The sequence below is a fragment of the Cottoperca gobio genome, chromosome 8, assembly GCF_900634415.1.
Source record: "Cottoperca gobio chromosome 8, fCotGob3.1, whole genome shotgun sequence".
In the NCBI taxonomy this organism is placed as follows: Eukaryota; Metazoa; Chordata; class Actinopteri; order Perciformes; family Bovichtidae; genus Cottoperca; species Cottoperca gobio.
In genome coordinates, this window is record NC_041362.1 from 16,617,739 (window position 1) to 16,635,422 (window position 17,684).

Below are 17,684 nucleotides of genomic sequence, written 5' to 3' on the forward strand. Positions count from 1 at the left end.
ATCAGAAACCCCTTTGGGCCACAGAGTCTGTTTGTGAATGACGTAATGAGCGTAAAACAAGATGGCGGCGACTTAAGCATAGATCTGTATGAACTACTTTATCGTCAGAGAAGTCTGCCTCTCTTGAGGCTCTAGTGTTGTTTTCCAGTTGTTCCGGAAAATAAGAAACTACTCGACTTGGTAAGACTGTTGAAGGCGTCGCTGAACCCCGCAGAATATCCTGCGGGTCTTGTTTCTTTCACCCTGCGACCCTCCGGTGACAGCCGGGGAGGCGAGGTGCTAACACACGGGATGGACAGCGGAGAGTACATCTCCACCATGGAGAACATGGACCCGACTTTAGCGGAATTAGGGGACGAATTCACCTTGGGAGACATCGACGGTGAGTAGTTGTGGCACTGTCAACACTGTTAGAAGTAGTTGTTTCTTGAGTCGGTGTTGGCCTGTTTCCGCTCAGGGTTAGAGCTGTGAGTGCGAGATGCTCATCACGCTGAGAGGTTCTGTTTATGAGTTATGCAAAGGCTGCACAAGACACAAAGTTTACAATTCTAAGTATTCACGACACAGCTGGTGTTAAAAAGCTAAAATGGGAGTTTAGGATGATTAGACATTACAGTTCCTATTGCCTCAGCTACATTTAGAATGACGTGTGTGTTTTTTATTTACATAGATTTATTCCACACCAAAATCACATTACAAATATACACACCATCTTTTGCAAATTGTGGTGTTTGGAAGCTGTCATGTGACACGTGCTATGTGAGATAGCTTCAGTGGAGTAGTTGAGTGAAGTTGTGGGCAGAGTGTTATTTCCATGAAGCAGAGCTGGGTATCAGTCGTTCATCAGTGAGCTGTGTATAGGGGCAGTGAAGGAGACGCACAACTTGCCCAACAAGCTTGAATGTTTATTTAATGTGAGCCAAGAGTCATACGATGAACCATGTAGATGTTTTATCATTTACACTTCATGACTTCCATGTTTATTGTGGAATTTCTTCATCATCTTTTCCAAGCTTACTCAGCAGAATTGTTGAGCTGAGTTGGTGAGACAGCATCTTTGTAAAGACCCAGTTCTGCTCTCTGAAGGCAGGGACTCGGAAAACAAACAGCATCCCTGATCCGAGCTCTCTCGCTCGCTCTCTCTCTTATCAAAACAAGTTTCAGCCTTTGGCACATATTGAAAGGACAGGGATTTTGGTGAAACGCTGGCCAACGCAGAGTCACCAGATTTCCACTAGGGTGGAATTTTACTGAATGCCAAGGCACCAGACCGGACTGATGAACCAGTGTGTGTGTGTCAGACAGCGTTACATGAACTGAGGTTCAATGTTGAATTCTATATTTTTGTCTATAACACTACTTAACAAAATAATGTTGCCAACATTAATGATAGTGCACACAGCCGTATGAAACGTTTCAGAAACTAGCTGCATGTGGTGTCTGCTGGTGTTGATTCACTTTTCAAATAGGGCCCTTGGACAGTGCAGACGACACCACCCCCGGCCACAGTTATGTAATCCCACTGAATCATTGTGTGAAAAAAAAAACAGGAATGTACAGATTGTGTGTGTGTGAGAGATAAATGACTCCTGAGGGTTGACTGATAAATTCACAGGCGAGCTTCAACAAAGTCAGCCCACACTGGAGTTTCTTCCCTCTGTCTCTGTTTGGCCCACGTCTCATCGATAAATTCAATTTTCCCATCAGGCAGGCAGAGCAGCAAACTGCAAAAACAAAATGTCCCTCGTTACTGAAATTGTAGGCACCACCTCTCTAATGATGTACTGTGTATTTAAAATCATCATTTAAAATCCTAAGATAGACGGTGATATGTCTAATTGCTCTCTCTGTGCAGCAGCTGGTTTAGCCCAAAGTTATTAACTTTGTTCTTCCGATGAGCCGTGTGCGAGTGTAAGGTCTTAGAGCCCCCTGTAAGGGCTCATGTAATTGACCCTATATTCATGTTACATTCTTCCTTTCCCAATTATTCTCTTAGCAACTGCGGCTCTGGTTATATAACCTATTTTTCTTTGCGCCTTGCCGCCAAGGAAACTGTCCCCCTTTGATTGATTTACCCTTTGTGTAAGCTTGTCTGAAGCTCTCAGGCGTCAGAGTTGCTTTGTCCTGTCTGTCATCAACAGTCTGCCCCCCATGGAGGTGTGCAAGTGCATGGTAGTGTGTCTGCCTACGCTAAGTGTACATGTATATATGACATGTGAAGGACTGGCTGGTAAATGATGCTCCGATGGCGTTGTGTATCTGAAACTGTGTCCGACACTCCACCAGAGCTGGTGCTTGAAGGGGAATTCTGCATATTTTTTATGCTTTTATCGTTTCAAGGTTTGCCTTTTATGAATATCTGTTGTGTTCAGATTTGAGGAAGTACTGTCGCTGTTTATGATCCTCCAGGCTAGTCATCAGTACCACAAACATCCTTGAAATTTTGTGACCCTCCTATCAAATCACTTTTTATAGTCATGTAATGTCATGACAAAAGAAAAAGAGAGCAGATAAAAACACTTTCATTGTTTTCTACTATATTGTAATGCACAAAGTAATGGCAGACAGTCAGAGGTGACAGGAAGTTGGCTGCTGTTGCTGACACATTTGAGAACTCTTGATGTTCTAATGTTTGTCAGGAAGTTTAATTTCTCTACCGTCTCAACCTTCCAGCTTCGTACACAGATTCTGATATCCCGAGCTCTTTTGTGGGGTTTTTTCCGGGTTCTTTCATTCTCAGCTGTTTGAAAGCATGCGTCACTGCAGCGTGATTGATATCGTTTAGACAAGTTATCAAAATACTCTCTTACAGAGTGCCACTCCTTGCCTCTAATGAATGAAATGACAAATGCAGTCAGTCACTCTGATGTCAAAGAGTACAGTGGTGTCTCACTGGAATTAAACTCTATGTGAACTTAAACGTCATTAGAGTTGTATGTGTGTAGTTCATGTCACTCTGAAGCAATCGATGAATGTGGTCTGTTGGATTGTCTTGTCTCACTCTGCTGCACAGTGAGACCTAAGTTCAAGGCTGCAGGCTCTGTTTATTGACACTTCACTGACCCTGATGGCTGAACCTATATGTACTATCAGTGATATAGATCAGACAGGGCTGCTTCCACCACATGGACCCAGTACAGCAGTTGTCAAAAGTGTTGTTCCAAAGTGCTGTGGGACATGGAGTTACCAAAGTAATGGACCCCAGGCTTCTGTTCTTTGTCAAATTGCTTTCGTCTCAGCTGTCAAAACATTAAAGTGAACAAGGAAGCTAACACCAAATAGAGATGAGCGATGGATTGTTCTTTATTTTTATCACAGTGTACATAGTTTTATACTGTGACAGTGATATATTTCATTATATTGTATTGTTTGGGGGGGGGGGGGGGGGGTTTCAATTCAAAAGCTATATGAGCCTACATTGTTTTATCAAAAATAAACAGACGGAGCATAAACCCCGTTTATATCAATGAGGGTAGAAGACTAAACAAAAGCACATTTTGTGTATCCTTGAAGTCTAGCAAACATTTCCTCACCATAGACTGTAAATAAAGATGGACGACATGACCATACCTGTCAACTTAAAATACTAATATTAATGAGGAGGGGATTTGTTGCAGGTTTACAAATGTGGGTCTAATAAACTGGCAACTGAGTATATATGTTGTATGTTTTTGACACATAACACATAAGTTATGTGTCTACTGTCCGTAAGGAACCATTTATTGAGTGGTATTAGTTGGTGTTTAACGTAGTGTACACCTGTGTTTAACAACAGGAGCACATTCATCATCATTATAGTGGCATCCATCCACCAGGTCTTTACTGAAGTGCTTTCTCACCTTGCTGCCATTGTCTTTCTGGGCCATCAGTAAGATTACTACACACCTTTTTCAAGGCTATCTGTTTAAAGGCCTTTTGCTTTCTGTACAATCATTTCATTGGTTTATGGCCAGAACGGTAGCGTCTCTGTGTGTGCATGTGCCAATTCAAGACCAGTCCATGAAATTCTCCGGGCTTTACTCGTCTTATCTGTAAGCAATAAACTGCATTTATACATCTCAGCCAGATCTACATTAGGGCAACCTTACCACCCTATGTTAAGTTTAATCGAAGAGTTCTCAAGGACACTTGGGACAGCAATATATAGATTATTAATTTCTGGTACTGTAATCTTAGAAGTAGCTGAGGTCTGACCTTATAGGGAGTCAAGGTCCTAATGTTGCAATATGTTGATCTGCAGGTGATCATTCAGTCTGCTTTTACTCACGCAACACGGAGTGTAAATTCTTTTCTTATTAAAATTCTACTTCTTGGTATTAAGTAATGTGGATATAATGACTAAGTGAGTAAAGGCAATTAATATAATATCCATATCCATTCTGTTTCTCTCCTCAGAGATGCTGCAGTTTGTCAGTAACCAGGTGGGGGATTTCCCAGACTTGTTTGAGGATCAGATGACCTCAGCAGGCTCTGGACAGAGTGGGGGCGCCAGCACCGCTCCGCGACCGGCCGTTCAACCCCCACAACCCCACAACCCCACAAACCCCCTCAACTCCCCAAACTCCCCAAACTCCCCAAACTCCACAGACACCGACCCCTGTTGTCTACCAGAGCTCCACAGTTAGCCTTGCCCCCTCCCTGACACTGTCTCCCCAGTCTTTACCCCTCACCCCTCCCCTCACTCCGGTACAGACCCCCTCCCCCACCACCGTCTCCACAGTGCAGGTGCATGTGACCCGCAGCCCTCCGCTCCTCCAGCCACGGCCTCAGGTGGTCCAGCCCATCCAGCCTCAGCCCCAACAGACAGTCCAGCCCACCATCCAGGTATCAACTCTCACCACTTCCACATTCAAAAACTGTTTGACACAATAACTCACATTTAACTTATTATTATTATTATTATTATTATTATTATTATTATTATTATTATTATTACTACTAGTAGAAAACTACCACTAGTTTCAGGAGGATAAGTTGGTTTTATGGGCGGTTATGTATCAGACTGAAAGCTGTATTCAAGGTTATGTTTTGTATCTGGGGGCTATAAAAGTGCTGCAGTGATGGACGAGCGCTGCAGTTTTGAGTCGGGTTGTTTGCAAGGTGCCTGCCTCTCCAGCTGTGATTTCATTGTCTGTTGTGGAGACGATGTGGATCCATTTTTCTTACTTGTTTTTTGTTTTGCCATCAATATTAAAAAAGCTTTTGCTGACAGGAAAAAAATGTCAGAGTCCTGACGGTCTGTAAAAATATACTATCCAGCGTGCCTACGAACAGCAGTGCTCGTCTCAGCAAAACTAGTCAGCCTGACAGATGTAGTTTATTATCTTGACTGAAATACCTTTTCCCCATAAAGTATATCCAAAAAAAGATGAACTTTCTTATGTTGCATCAATTTAATAATCTCCGAGGGGAAAATGCATGTTGAGATGAAATGTATTGTTTTTACTTGAATGCAGATGCACACTCAGGGCATCCCCATGCAGACCCAGAGCTTCCCGGTCCACACCCTGGTTCAGACCCACAGCCAGACGCAGCTGCCCATCCAGACCCAGGCGGCCCAAACCGTGATGATTGCCTCCAACGGCGGACAGTCACGTTTCATCCAGAGCCCCGTCATCTGCCACCAGAACCATTCTTCTGGTTTCCAAGGTAACTAAAGAGAGGAATAGGAGGGTGTTCTGTTGAATGTATGAAGTAGTTTTCATGAAGTGGTCAATGTTTGGGTATTTTCAGATTCAGTTCATCATAGAGTGCTAGAGATGGTGATAAATTGAATATACTCGGATGTATTGCGGCTTGTTCTACATGGGATGTAGTAAATGATTATATCGCGAACAATCACGAGTACAATTCACATTACATTACAGTTCATTGTTATTGTCACATCATTTCTTTAAGCCGCCGCCATGAGTTTCTCTTTGGTGTTTCGCGTCTCTCGCCCTCTCCTGCCCCGAATTGCACACTGCAGTCAGGGGCTTCTGCTCCACTCGACCGGCCCTATCGTGGAACGTACCTGTTTTGTCCCTGGTTCTCTTCCCGCCGTTTCAAATAAGAATTCAATATGGCGGCCTGCTCAAAAACTAGCTAAATCTGTTTCTGAAAACATTTGAGGCGAGAAATAGGCCATGCCACTGCTGACGGTTGTTTCATTTTAGAACTACTTTGCCTCATGTGACAGCTTTGTCCAAGTTTCGTCAGCCAAGCCGCGTCCCCCTGGACGGGCTCATTTGCATAAAGTTGCGATTTTTCAACTTTATGCAAAAGAGCCTGGAGAAAGTGAAAAATGTTCAGAAATGGGAATGAAAGACGCCAGCTTCGGTCAAACTCTCCGCCACGTTGTTTTGCGGTAATTGTGTAGAGCAGACCTGCATTGCGTCATCGTCAAGGCCACGCCCACTTCTGGGAGATAGAAAACAGAAGATCTTTATAGATGTCAATGCAATTTGACGTGTCTTTGGATTATAATTTTGACATATTTTTTATGCATTTGTTTCTTGTTAAACAAACGTTTGTTTTAGAGACATGTCTAATAATTATATTGCGGCAAATCTAGTCTAATAAAAGAAGTTCGATCGCCGTCACGCCCCTTCAGTCCTTCCTCGTCTACGTGGTTCAACACAATGGCCGGATATTGCTTATCCTGACATCTGTACATGTTTGATTGAAACACAAGGTATCGTTGGGCTAAATGTTGTCTGTAAATAACCAACCTGTTAATAGAGAAGGGGCAACGACGTCGTGGTGCATTGCATTCTGGGTAGTGGCCACCATGTTTTAGGTCACCCCTCGTTGTTTACGGTGTGCAAAACATTGCATTGACATCTATAGGATCTTCTGCTTTCTATCCACCAGAAGGGGACATGGCCTTGGCGATGACGCGATGCCAGTCTGGTCTGTATAGTAGGCATTACGGTAAGAGTATGTAAGAACTGAATTCAAAAAATAAAAGCGTCAATAATAAATAAATAAACAAAATGAATAAATATTAAATAAATCAAATGAATGAAATGCAGTTTGCAGGCAGTAGTTTAAAATACATCATCAGAGAGAAATTGATTTTAAATAATTAGTGCAACTTAATACATTTCCAAAGACTAATCTGCCTTCACAGTGACGGTACACCACCTCAGAGTGTTTCCACAGAGCAATGATCCTAGGCATCAAAGGTTTAAATCAAACAGTTATGTTATTTTAGAGAGAAAATGGAGATGTATATATCGTATATTGCTGCATAGCCTAAAACTATGGAGATTTTATTCATAAACCATATCGCCCAGCCCTATGCAGTACAATGTCCTCTAATCCTCTAACAAGTTGCCGCAATAATGTTGTTTGCTCTTAGGATCTGCAGAGTATTTTGAATTTGACAGACAAATCAGCCACCATCTTGTTTCCCATTCCCAGTCCTCCAACCACAGATGCAGAGCATTATGACGTCGCCACAGCTCCAACCAATGACCATACAGCACCAGCGTGTTCTGACTCCAACCTGTCAGACCATCCAGACTCTTTCCGCTGCGCCCACAGTCCACACTATGCAGCAACAGATGCAGCAATTACCTGTGAGTAACCTCCCCGGATGAGTAATCACAGTTTACTGTCAGAAAATGAGTCCAAATGGTAAGTGATGTGTTTAATAGCTGATATCTGGTAATGAAAGATCAATATTTCAACAAAGCTGACGATCTTACCCTTATTACTGCAAAAGATGGTTTATACACAAATGATTTTGTTTCATAATGTTTGGTGTAGAGGCCCAGCAGATCTGAGCACTCATTAGACCTTTTTAAACTACTTTAAACAAACATTAAAAACCTTGCGTTTACCTTTGGACGTCTTTCCATCAGGTTCTGGTCCAGCAGCCTCAGATTCTGAAGACAGATTCACTGGTTCTGACAACACTCAAACCGGACGGCACGCAGGTGCTGTCGACCATGCAGAGCCCCACCGGGATCACCACCTTGACTACGCCCATGCAGAGCACAGCTCTGCAAGTCCCGGTATACAGCTAGCATTCAATATTTTACTATTTGGTTGTTAATAACGTCACAATTTTGGTCCCACACTGAAGACTCACGTACTGCTATTGATTTCCGTCCCCCAGACGCTGATGAGCAGCAACATCCTGACAACCGTCCCCGTTATGTTGGGAGACAAGCTGCCAATCAAACAGCTACAGGCAGGCTCCGCCCACGGCAATAACGCAGCCAGATCCATCATGGAGCAAAGCCAGATGATGGGAGTCATAGGCCCGGGGGGGGTGGTGAAGGAGGGCGAGAGGAGGACGACACACAACATCATCGAGAAGAGGTACCGCTCCTCCATAAACGACAAGATCTTGGAGCTCAGAGACCTGGTCATGGGCAATGACGCCAAGGTTAGTGATTTTAACAGTGGGACAGTGACATTATATTACAACTTTAACGTGAACTGCTTTCGTGTTTAAATTCGTAAAGGAATCCACTGACTTCACTCTTAGATATTTGATCCTTCGTGCCGTTCTTCCCAGATGCACAAGTCAGGAGTGCTGAAGAAGGCCATTGACTACATTAAATACCTGCAACAGGTCAACCAGAAACTACGGCAGGAGAACTTGTCCCTTAAGATGGGCAACCAGAAGAACAGTAAGGGTTTTACATTACTGTTATAAGAGGAGCGTGATCTGTATCAACCTGAGATTTCATCGAGTCTCTCTCCATCAGAGCCAGTGATTCGGTCTGAAGATGTGGATATGAAAGAGGAAATAGTGATGATGTCACCTCCAGCCTCGGACTCTGGTTCTGGTTCCCCTCCCCAGTTCTCTCCTTACTGTGTGGACTCAGAGCCAGGCAGCCCCTTGCTGGATCACGAGCAGGTAACACATCTTAGGTTTTAGAGTAGTAGTTATTAAAGACAAAAGAAATAGACTTAAATAGCATTTCCATATGTTACCATGATTAAAGACAGTGTTGCCAAAGCATTCTGTACAAGGACTATTTAATAACTGACATGATTGTGAACCCGTTCTTGCAGATGAAGAGCGAGCCAGATTCGCCCTCCTCGGTTGGAGTGATGGACGGTTCTCGTCTGCTCCTCTGCGCCCTGACCTTCTTCTGCCTGTCTCTGAACCCTCTGCCATCTTTGTTGGGCTCTGAGGCCTCAGGGAGCCCCGGGCTATCTCCGGGCCACGGCCCGTCTAGAACGCTCGTCTGGTGGTTCCCAACTCACACGCAGGACTTTGGTGAGCAGGGCTGACCCCTCTATTTATCAGGGTTCATGCCGAAGTCATGATTGAATTTGTGACGCAGCAGGATACAGTATTCTAAAATGCGTAATGACCTTAGCGCATGTTTCACATCTTCTCGACCTCCAGCATCCTGGCTGCGGTGCCTGTTGCCGTGGGTGATGGTGTGGGTGCTGAGCGGGGTGGGAGCCGTGTGGGGCTGTGTTAGGGTGCTCTACCTGTGGGAGCCTGTCACACCCCTTCACTCGCCAAAATCTGTGTCGTTCTGGAGGCATCGCAAACAAGCCGACCTGCATCTCAACAGGGTGAGTACAGATCAGAGGTTCATAACAAGCCTTAAAAGTGAGGGAGGCCATTTATTTTTGGCAATACTGGGCTAAACTTCCATCATAACCGTTCTCTAATATTTATGCGTGAATACAACATGTACGTATATTGTAAGTGGGTCCCCAGGATAGGCATTTTGTCGTCAATTCTGGCCTGTAAAGCCCTTTTTAAGATGACATACTGTGAATCCAGGCTCTGGCCGGCTACAATATTGTTGCTAATAGTTTAGCATTCTTCTAATCGTAGTTTGCATAAGATTTGTTTTTCTTCAGGAAACTTCTAAAGAAAGAGTAAAGTTGCATTTCCAAATATAGGAAAAAAATAATATCACGCACACATTTCATGTAACAGTGTGAATATTGGATCCACTTCTTCTTCTCTCGTGTTCGGAATATTCTATTTAATGATTTCTCACTTCACATAGTTTGCTTTGATTCTCACCGTTTTGATGTCTCAGTTTAGCCCGCCTGTTCCTGCATGGGTTTATTTTTAGCATTTTGTTCATATTGCGCTCAGATCTAATGACCTTCATCGCCCTCCTTCTTAGATAGTCAGTCTTCACCGAACACTGATTATCTTTCTCTTCCCCTCGCTGCTGCAGGGAGATTACACCGCAGGAATGGCCAGTTTAGAAACCTGCCTGTCCGTGTTGACCAGAGCTCTTCCCTCAACCAATCTGGACCTGGTCTGCTCGCTGTCCTGGAACCTGATACGCTACGTCTTGCATCGTCCCACTCCTCTGGGTTGGCTAGTTCACCAGGTTGGGGGGAAGCACGAGGGGGAGGAGGCTAGGACGAGTGCGAAGGACGCAGCGCTAGTTTACCACCGACTGAGCCAGCTGCAACTCACAGGTGAGTGTTGAGAACAAAGTGGGCTCATGTACAAATCTACATAAGTGACTCTACAACTACATTATATTAATGACAACAGATCAATGTTGCTCCTTACTTTCACTTTGACATGCAGTCACACAGTTTCTGCTCTCTCTCTGCAGGAAAGCTTCCTCAGCGCAGCAGCCTGTGGGCTCTGTCCGTGTCTCTGAGCGCTGTCAACCTCAGCGAGAGCGCACAAGGCAAGATGGCCCTCGCCCAGCTCACGCAGATCTATGTCACTGCGGCAACAGCTCTGCGCACCATGCTGGGCCACCACCTCTCCTGTCTGCCTGTAAGTCTCTTACATGATCCATCTTCTGTCTGTGGTCACTCTGAATATTTACGCACTTTATCGCAATATTATTTCAAGGATATTTACTTTGGATGAGTTTTCTTTCAATCATCAGCATCTTTTTCTTCCGTGTCCGTATCTCCCAGGGTTACCTGTTGAGTTGTGCAGAGAGTGTGGCCAACCAATCGGAGACCAAGCCGATCCCCGACTGCCTGCGCTGGCTCTTCACCCCGCTGGGTAGGCAGTTCTTCCTGAGTTGCGATTGGTCGGTGAAGTCAGAGAGCAGCGACGGGGTGTACTCTTCTCAGAGAGACCCAGGTATGACATGAATATAGGAGTCGGCCCAGACGCTTTACTTCTCTTTTCTTTCTCTCTGTTATTTTGTTCTCTTTCTAAGTTTAACTCCAAAACAAACAAAAAGTTGTAATTGGTTTCTTGTTAGACATATTTTTCAAACCCAAGATTAACTCATGACTTCATGCTTTTTAGGAAGTCCTAATCATATCGCGAGATGAACTTTCTATTAAGGGAGATAAAATAGAACCTTTTAATTGTAGGTATTACTCCAGCTTTTTATTTCTAGCGATGATACTTAAATCTGAGCTGGCCCTGGAAAATAGATGGATATAACAGTGAATCATATTGACTGGATTGTCTTATTGATTCATTGTGTTGATCTTTTATATACCTTGAATGAATATTGTGATTCTTTAGTTGTGCTGAACAATCCAGATGCTTAACAACGGATCATTTGTAAATGATTAATAGCTTTTTACTGAATGTCTGTATAGACAATTTATATATATATATATATTTCTTTCTTTCTTTCTTTCTTTCTTTCTTTTATTTTTTTTTTTTTTATATATAGTTTTTTTTATATATATTTCAATCAGTCTTTCCCTTTATCTCTGAAGTACTGGTTATTTGATATTGAAGAATATGTAAATAACAATTGCTGTGTGCTGTAATTGAACTTCTTGTCTCTGTTTCCCTTTCTGATCTTCCTGCAGCTGACCCCATCGCCCAGCTGCACCGCTGTTTCTGCAGGAAGCTTCTGGAGAGAGCCGTTCACACCCTCATCCAGCCACAGAGCGACTCTGAAGCAAGCAAACGCAAAACCGACTCTGGGTAAGGCAGGGGTACCAGCCATGTTTTTAATGTTTTTGACAGTTTGATGTAAATTATTGACTAACCCTGGATCTGTTCTTTTTTTTGTCTCTCTTTCAGGGAGTTTTCCAGTGCCCTGGAGTTCCTCCAGTTGTTGAACAGCAGCACAGAGGACTCTCCTTCCCTTCCTCCTCCCTTCTCAACTCCTCCCAATCACACCACCTCTCCAGGTATTAATAGCGACGACAGACCAACCCTGCCCAATCACAACAAGGCATGAATCACATCGGCTGTTTGTGTGAGCAGAAGAGTTCCACCCATCTCTAGTGAAGTTTAGCCCGATAGCCATCAGAGTTATTACTGTCAACATAATTGCATTTTCTTTGCTCTATTTGCAGACACTGACAACCAATTTGGCTTTTGGGATTAACTTTTTGGGATTGATTTGTGGTAATAAATGACTTGCAATGGAAATGAGTAAATTGACAATCTGTTCAGGCGACTCCTATTTAGCTGGAGCCTTTCAGAGACGTTCTGCACACAAAGCATTTTATGTCATCACACAGTTTGATCCCGCAGGAGACACAGAGCAGAGACTAAAAGACGGGGATCCTAACCATCATGTCATCTCTCATGTTACAATTAAAGCTTGACAAGGAAAAGCTCTCACGGACACAATAAAAAGTCCACTCTTAGACCGGAGTTTGTCCTTATTGTTTTTGACACACAATGTTCCTCTCTTCTTCCTGCAAGTTGGAGACCCGGTGAGTCGTTGGTGGGCTTTGGTCTTGAAGGCTACCGTGCATTGGCTGCAGGGCGACGATGTCGCAGTGAGGTCACTTTTGGCAGAAGCAGAGCGGATGCCGAGGGCTCTACACACTCTCGAGTAAGTGAAGTAAAACTTGCTTCAGTAGGTCTAAATGTGACGAAACACTAAATTCTGATCCAAACGTTCATCTCTAAAAGAAACCGTCCTCACTGTCCTCCTCTCTGTTTCAGCCACCCTCTTCCCAAGGCTGTGCTGCTGCTTTGCAAGGCAGTTCAGATGAGTCTGTCCCCTCTGAAGGGAGAAGGAGCGATAGCCTGCCTGTCCCACTGCGACAGAGCCAGCAGCTACCTGCGCTCCAGCATCTCGGTGCCCCTCGTCCAGACTGGGAACTGGCTGAACAAGGTAGCGAACAAAGAATCCCTCACAGCACTCCAAACACTGGAGATGAAATCAGCTCTGAGTCTGTGGTTGGAGTGCTTGGGATGTTATCTCGGCTGCTGTCTGGCTTTTGACACCAAAAATCTGTTTTAGGCTGAATGTTTCACATTCAATTAACCGCACTAAAGTTCATGCATTCAGGAGTTCATCATGCGAACACACACACTGCATGCTCAGTTGGGGGCAGGCTGACGTGTGTGTGTGTGTGGCAGGAGGTGGCTGTGGTGCATTGTAGTTGCATTGCATGATCCTGAAGCAGAGTGCAATGTGTCTGCAGTGCAATACAGAGGCCTCCCCAATCTGCACGCACCCGCGACACGCCCCACAGCTTCACATTAGACGACACTGAAAATCATGATGTTCATTTGAGTTTTTGACATGCATGCTGGGCGGGATGCCCTGGTGTTGATGGGGCTTGATTGTCGTCGGTGGGTCGTGGTTTTGATGCCGTATTTGAATCACACTTTCGGTCTCATATGCATCCCTTTAAAATTATAATCCAACCATAGTAGCAAATAATAAATCTGTTTCTTTTCAAATGATGCGTCTTACCAAACAGCATTTTGCCTTCTTTCTCTTCCAAGGGGGTGGAGCTCCTGATCTGTGACCTTCTGCTGACCCTGAGGACCAGTTTATGGCAGCGGGGAGGCAGCAGTAATGGAGAACCTGGCCCGGCCCCTGGATCCCAGTTGGCTGGTTTCCAGAGGGACCTCAGCGCGCTCAGAAAGCTCACACAGTGCTACAGACAGGCGCAACACAAGGTACACCGTCACTACATCAAGTCTGATATGTTCAGGACTTTATATTTTATATAACATATAAGTTGTCGAAAGCTGCAAGAAACAAGAGTTAAAAAATATAGGATGGGAAAACAACCTTCGTTCTGGTTGTTTTTCTGAAGTGACAACACAACAAGAGCCAGAGCATTTCAGATAAGTGCCAGAGATTCATCTTTCTGACCTGGACCATATTGTATTTCCTGCAGCAATTTGGCAATATGCACCCTCAGATTCATGTTTACGATTCATGTGTTGCTCATGCATCTCTTCACATCTCCAAGATATGGACAAATGCCCATAACAAGATGTTAGATTAGTTATTAAATCAGCTTTTATTGTCTAGCTTTCAGCCAAAGAAACCAAATTATTGATTTATAATGATATAATATTGAAAAGTAGGCAACTCTCCAGATTTGTAAAGCTGTAACGAGATTTATGCTAAAACTAATAATAGTTGTTATGTTGCTGGCACGTCAACGACGGCTCTGCTGCGCTGATGATCAGCCCAGAAATCAGTGGGGACCTGCTTATCTTGTTCGTGACAAAACTCCATTTAATGAATCCGTCTTGGAAATCAAGTTCTCTCCCGCTCTTACCAGCTGCAGAAATCTCACCGCAGTTTAATATACCATCAATCATACTTGTAAAATGTACTGGAGTAGTCATTACTGTTGCTGGGGGGTCTTTAACAACTCCTGCTTTCACAGCGGTTGGTGATCATTTGTTATGTTTTGACTTGTGCAAGACTGAGACCAAATGAACTGACTCGTATATTATGAGTTTCTGTTGTGTTTCTGTTTCACTCTTGATGCTCAGAGGCACTTTACAAGAAAGGAGAAATATTTCTTGTAGAACTCCCTGGTGGTATGCTGTATGTGGGGCGAAGGATCAATGTTTTTCTGCTCCAAAAGCCCTCCGACAAACACCTATAAATACTGGGTGATGACAACCTGATGCCTTTGTGTTCTCTTTCCTGCAGGTGTTTCTCCATGAGACCACAGTGAGGCTGATGGCCGGAGCCAGTCCCACAAGGACGCACCAGCTGCTGGAGCACAACCTCCGACGCAGGACACACAACTCCCTAACAGCCGGTAAGGGTTTAGAGTACAGACAACATTGTCATTGAAGCAAACATACACACACACACACACACACACACACACACACACACACACACACACACACACACACACACACACACACACCAAAATGTACACTAACATGTAGTTTTCTTCTTCTTTTCCTCCCCTCTGCTGCTATGAGAAGGTGAGTGCGTCCTGGGCGAGAGGGAGAGGGCTCATGCCATCCTGCTAGCCTGCCGCCACCTGCCCATGCCCCTGCTAACCCCGCCCGGACATCGCGCCCGCCTGCTGGCCGAGGCCAAGCGCACCCTGGAGCGGGTTGGAGACCGTCGGTCCCTGCAGGACTGTCAGCAGATCCTTCTGCGCCTCAGCGGGGGCACGACGATCGCTGCCTCCTGAACACACACACACACACACACACACACACACACACACACACACACACACACACACACACACACACACACACACACACACACACACACACACACACACACATTAGGGCTACTCACAATACAATAAACTCTGTAATTTGCTTTCATACATACAAAGACGTAAACCAGGCTACCCATCCACCGAACAACCTGCATTCACACCCTCATCCTAATCAAGGACTATTCTCACACACAGACTGTCACTGTGTCCACACCGCAGCTGCAACACTTAATGCTCCACATTTGCTCCTTTTCGATGCTTAGTTTCATTGTTGCAGCACAATCATGCCACCTTCCGGTCATTAACGGTACCACGCTGGCTTACTGCCTCATTTTTAACAGCACTGAGGGAAATCAGGTTAAATAGGCCCCGAAGGTAAAAGGGACCATTATCTAATAGCTGTTTTTAAATGAATGCAATGCAGCAGTGCATTGATTAGCTGTAGGATACCAAGCTGTACAATCATTATTGGCACACGGCAATGTGAGTGCTTCAGTAACTGTGTAATGTCTCATTAAACTTGCAAGCTTCAGAGTATTCAGGAACAGACAGCCATGGTCTGTTGAGCATGACTGTGCTGTAAGATGTAGACAGATAGACTAGCTTGCTTTTAACCATACAGTGCTGAGTAGTGTCTCTTCTTATCTACCTCATACACTGTACAATGCCAGCACTGTACTGTGGAGCAAAATAGGATACCACCGATGCTTCAACCCAATGCAGCGTCATTCCCAATACACCTTGCGGAGCTGCTTTATTTCGACTTTGGCATGCAGCAGTACAGCACTTTAGGTATTGACTTGCTGTCGAAGAATGACAGACAGCTACTGCTGACGTGCTTCTTACTGTCAAACAGGAAATGGGGGGGAAATTATTGGATTTGCAGAACATCTAAATAACAGATGCAAAACATGGCCAGACAAGTTTGCAAATGCCTACACACACACACACACACACACACACACACACACGTGCACGCATTCCCACGATGCATATACACATCACATATTAAATTAATTGCATACAAACTCACAATGTGATTGTATATAGGTTGTACATAAGTAGATAAACAGAAGTAGATTAAAGAGGACATTCTTACTTCTGCTTGAGAGGAGACGCACATCAAAGAAAGCGCCGCAACATGTCGAGGTTGGCTCGTAATTCTTTTCCTGTCAGATTCTGGTTATGATGGTCTAAGAACTGAGCAGTAGATCCTTAAAGTGATACTTCAACCAAAACTCTTTTTATTATCAAACAGTCGCCTGCTTTTGCCTTGCTAGGAGGCTTTAAAAATGGTTTTCCCAGCAGAAAAAAGCATCAAACATCCATAAGAGTGCCTGCTGTCCATCCTTCTAATCCGCCTTTCAAGCCTACAGGCAGTAAGTGTCAGGTACTCAAAAGATGTCGGCTGGCGTATCACTTTAAGATACATGCAAGTAAAAATGGTCTGAACACACTGATGAAAGTGAGGAATAGTATTCCTTGTGAAGTGATGTCGAACTATGACGTAAAGCTCTCAAGCAAAATGGCCTTGACGTAATGTAAAGAATTATTTTAATATGTTTCATCATATTTGGATTGATGGAGGAGTTGTATCTTTACGAAACCTTCGTCGAATTTGCTTTTTATTTGTAATTGTGGACTTTAACATGAGAAGACGTTTCTGTTTCTGTGCTCTGGTTTTCTTATTTAATGGTTATGTAATATTATTATAAATGCTTTTTCAGGGGGAAGGGAGCAGTTTTGTAGTTATGTCATTGTTATTGTTTCATTTTCGATAAAAGCAGCCTGGGGTCGGAAACTGTCAGAAAGAGAATATCTAATGGGAAGATGTGTATTTTATGGAAGCCGGCGTTAAAACAATTAGCCTGATATTTTAGACTCGCTCTTTTTTTTGTTGCTGTTTTTAAAATGCAGGCAAACACACATGTGTGCTATTAGAAATGTCCAGGACTCTCTCTTCCAGGTCAACCCAAGGTGTAAGTTAGCAACCTTAAGAGTCCTGAAAATACTTCAGTTTGAATGATCTTTCCTGAATAGTGAAAGTGTGCAAAGAATTACGCAATGCTCAGCCAGCCATCGGCAGTCTGGTATTTTTGCTATCATTATAATTATGTTACAATTGTATTTCTTTGTCTTTCCCCTTTATGTGTGTTATTGTCTTACTTTCTGTGTTCATTTTGATGTTTGTTTTGTAATAAAACAACACATGACAGTGGTTGGTGTGTGTGTGTGTGATCTTTTAGGGGTACAAGTATACTGGTCGTGGATATGTACAATGGGAAGCAAAAATACAACCACAGAATCAGAAAGAAATTAGAGAGCATGTTTCATCTTAATGTGGGTGTGAATGCCATTCT

The 17,684-nt window shown here is 43.9% G+C and overlaps 1 protein-coding gene across 1 annotated transcript; it reads left to right on the forward strand.

The window, feature by feature from the left end:
• Window positions 1–31: 31 nt before the first annotated feature.
• On the forward strand, window positions 32–17,542 carry srebf2 (sterol regulatory element binding transcription factor 2). Its single transcript, XM_029437691.1, has 21 exons — window positions 32–382; window positions 4,396–4,513; window positions 4,557–4,824; window positions 5,457–5,649; window positions 7,405–7,562; window positions 7,848–8,000; window positions 8,105–8,377; window positions 8,510–8,624; window positions 8,703–8,854; window positions 9,013–9,220; window positions 9,353–9,528; window positions 10,152–10,401; window positions 10,545–10,714; window positions 10,861–11,032; window positions 11,725–11,842; window positions 11,942–12,051; window positions 12,575–12,707; window positions 12,821–12,992; window positions 13,613–13,789; window positions 14,787–14,898; window positions 15,074–17,542. Exons 1-21 carry the CDS (start codon window positions 292–294, stop codon window positions 15,286–15,288), a joined length of 3,534 nt encoding a protein of 1,177 aa, XP_029293551.1. The 5' UTR covers window positions 32–291; the 3' UTR covers window positions 15,289–17,542.
• The last annotated feature ends 142 nt before the right edge of the window (window positions 17,543–17,684 follow it).

Excerpts from the sequence above, each read along its gene's own strand:
- srebf2 (XM_029437691.1), top strand. The coding sequence starts at position 292 with ATGGACAGCGGAGAGTACATCTCCACCATGGAGAACATGGACCCGACT. Across the intron at positions 4,514-4,556 it reads ACCGCTCCGCGACCGGCCGT|CCAAACTCCCCAAACTCCCC; the intron begins TCAACCCCCACA and ends CCCCTCAACTCC. Across the intron at positions 7,563-7,847 it reads AACAGATGCAGCAATTACCT|GTTCTGGTCCAGCAGCCTCA; the intron begins GTGAGTAACCTC and ends TCTTTCCATCAG.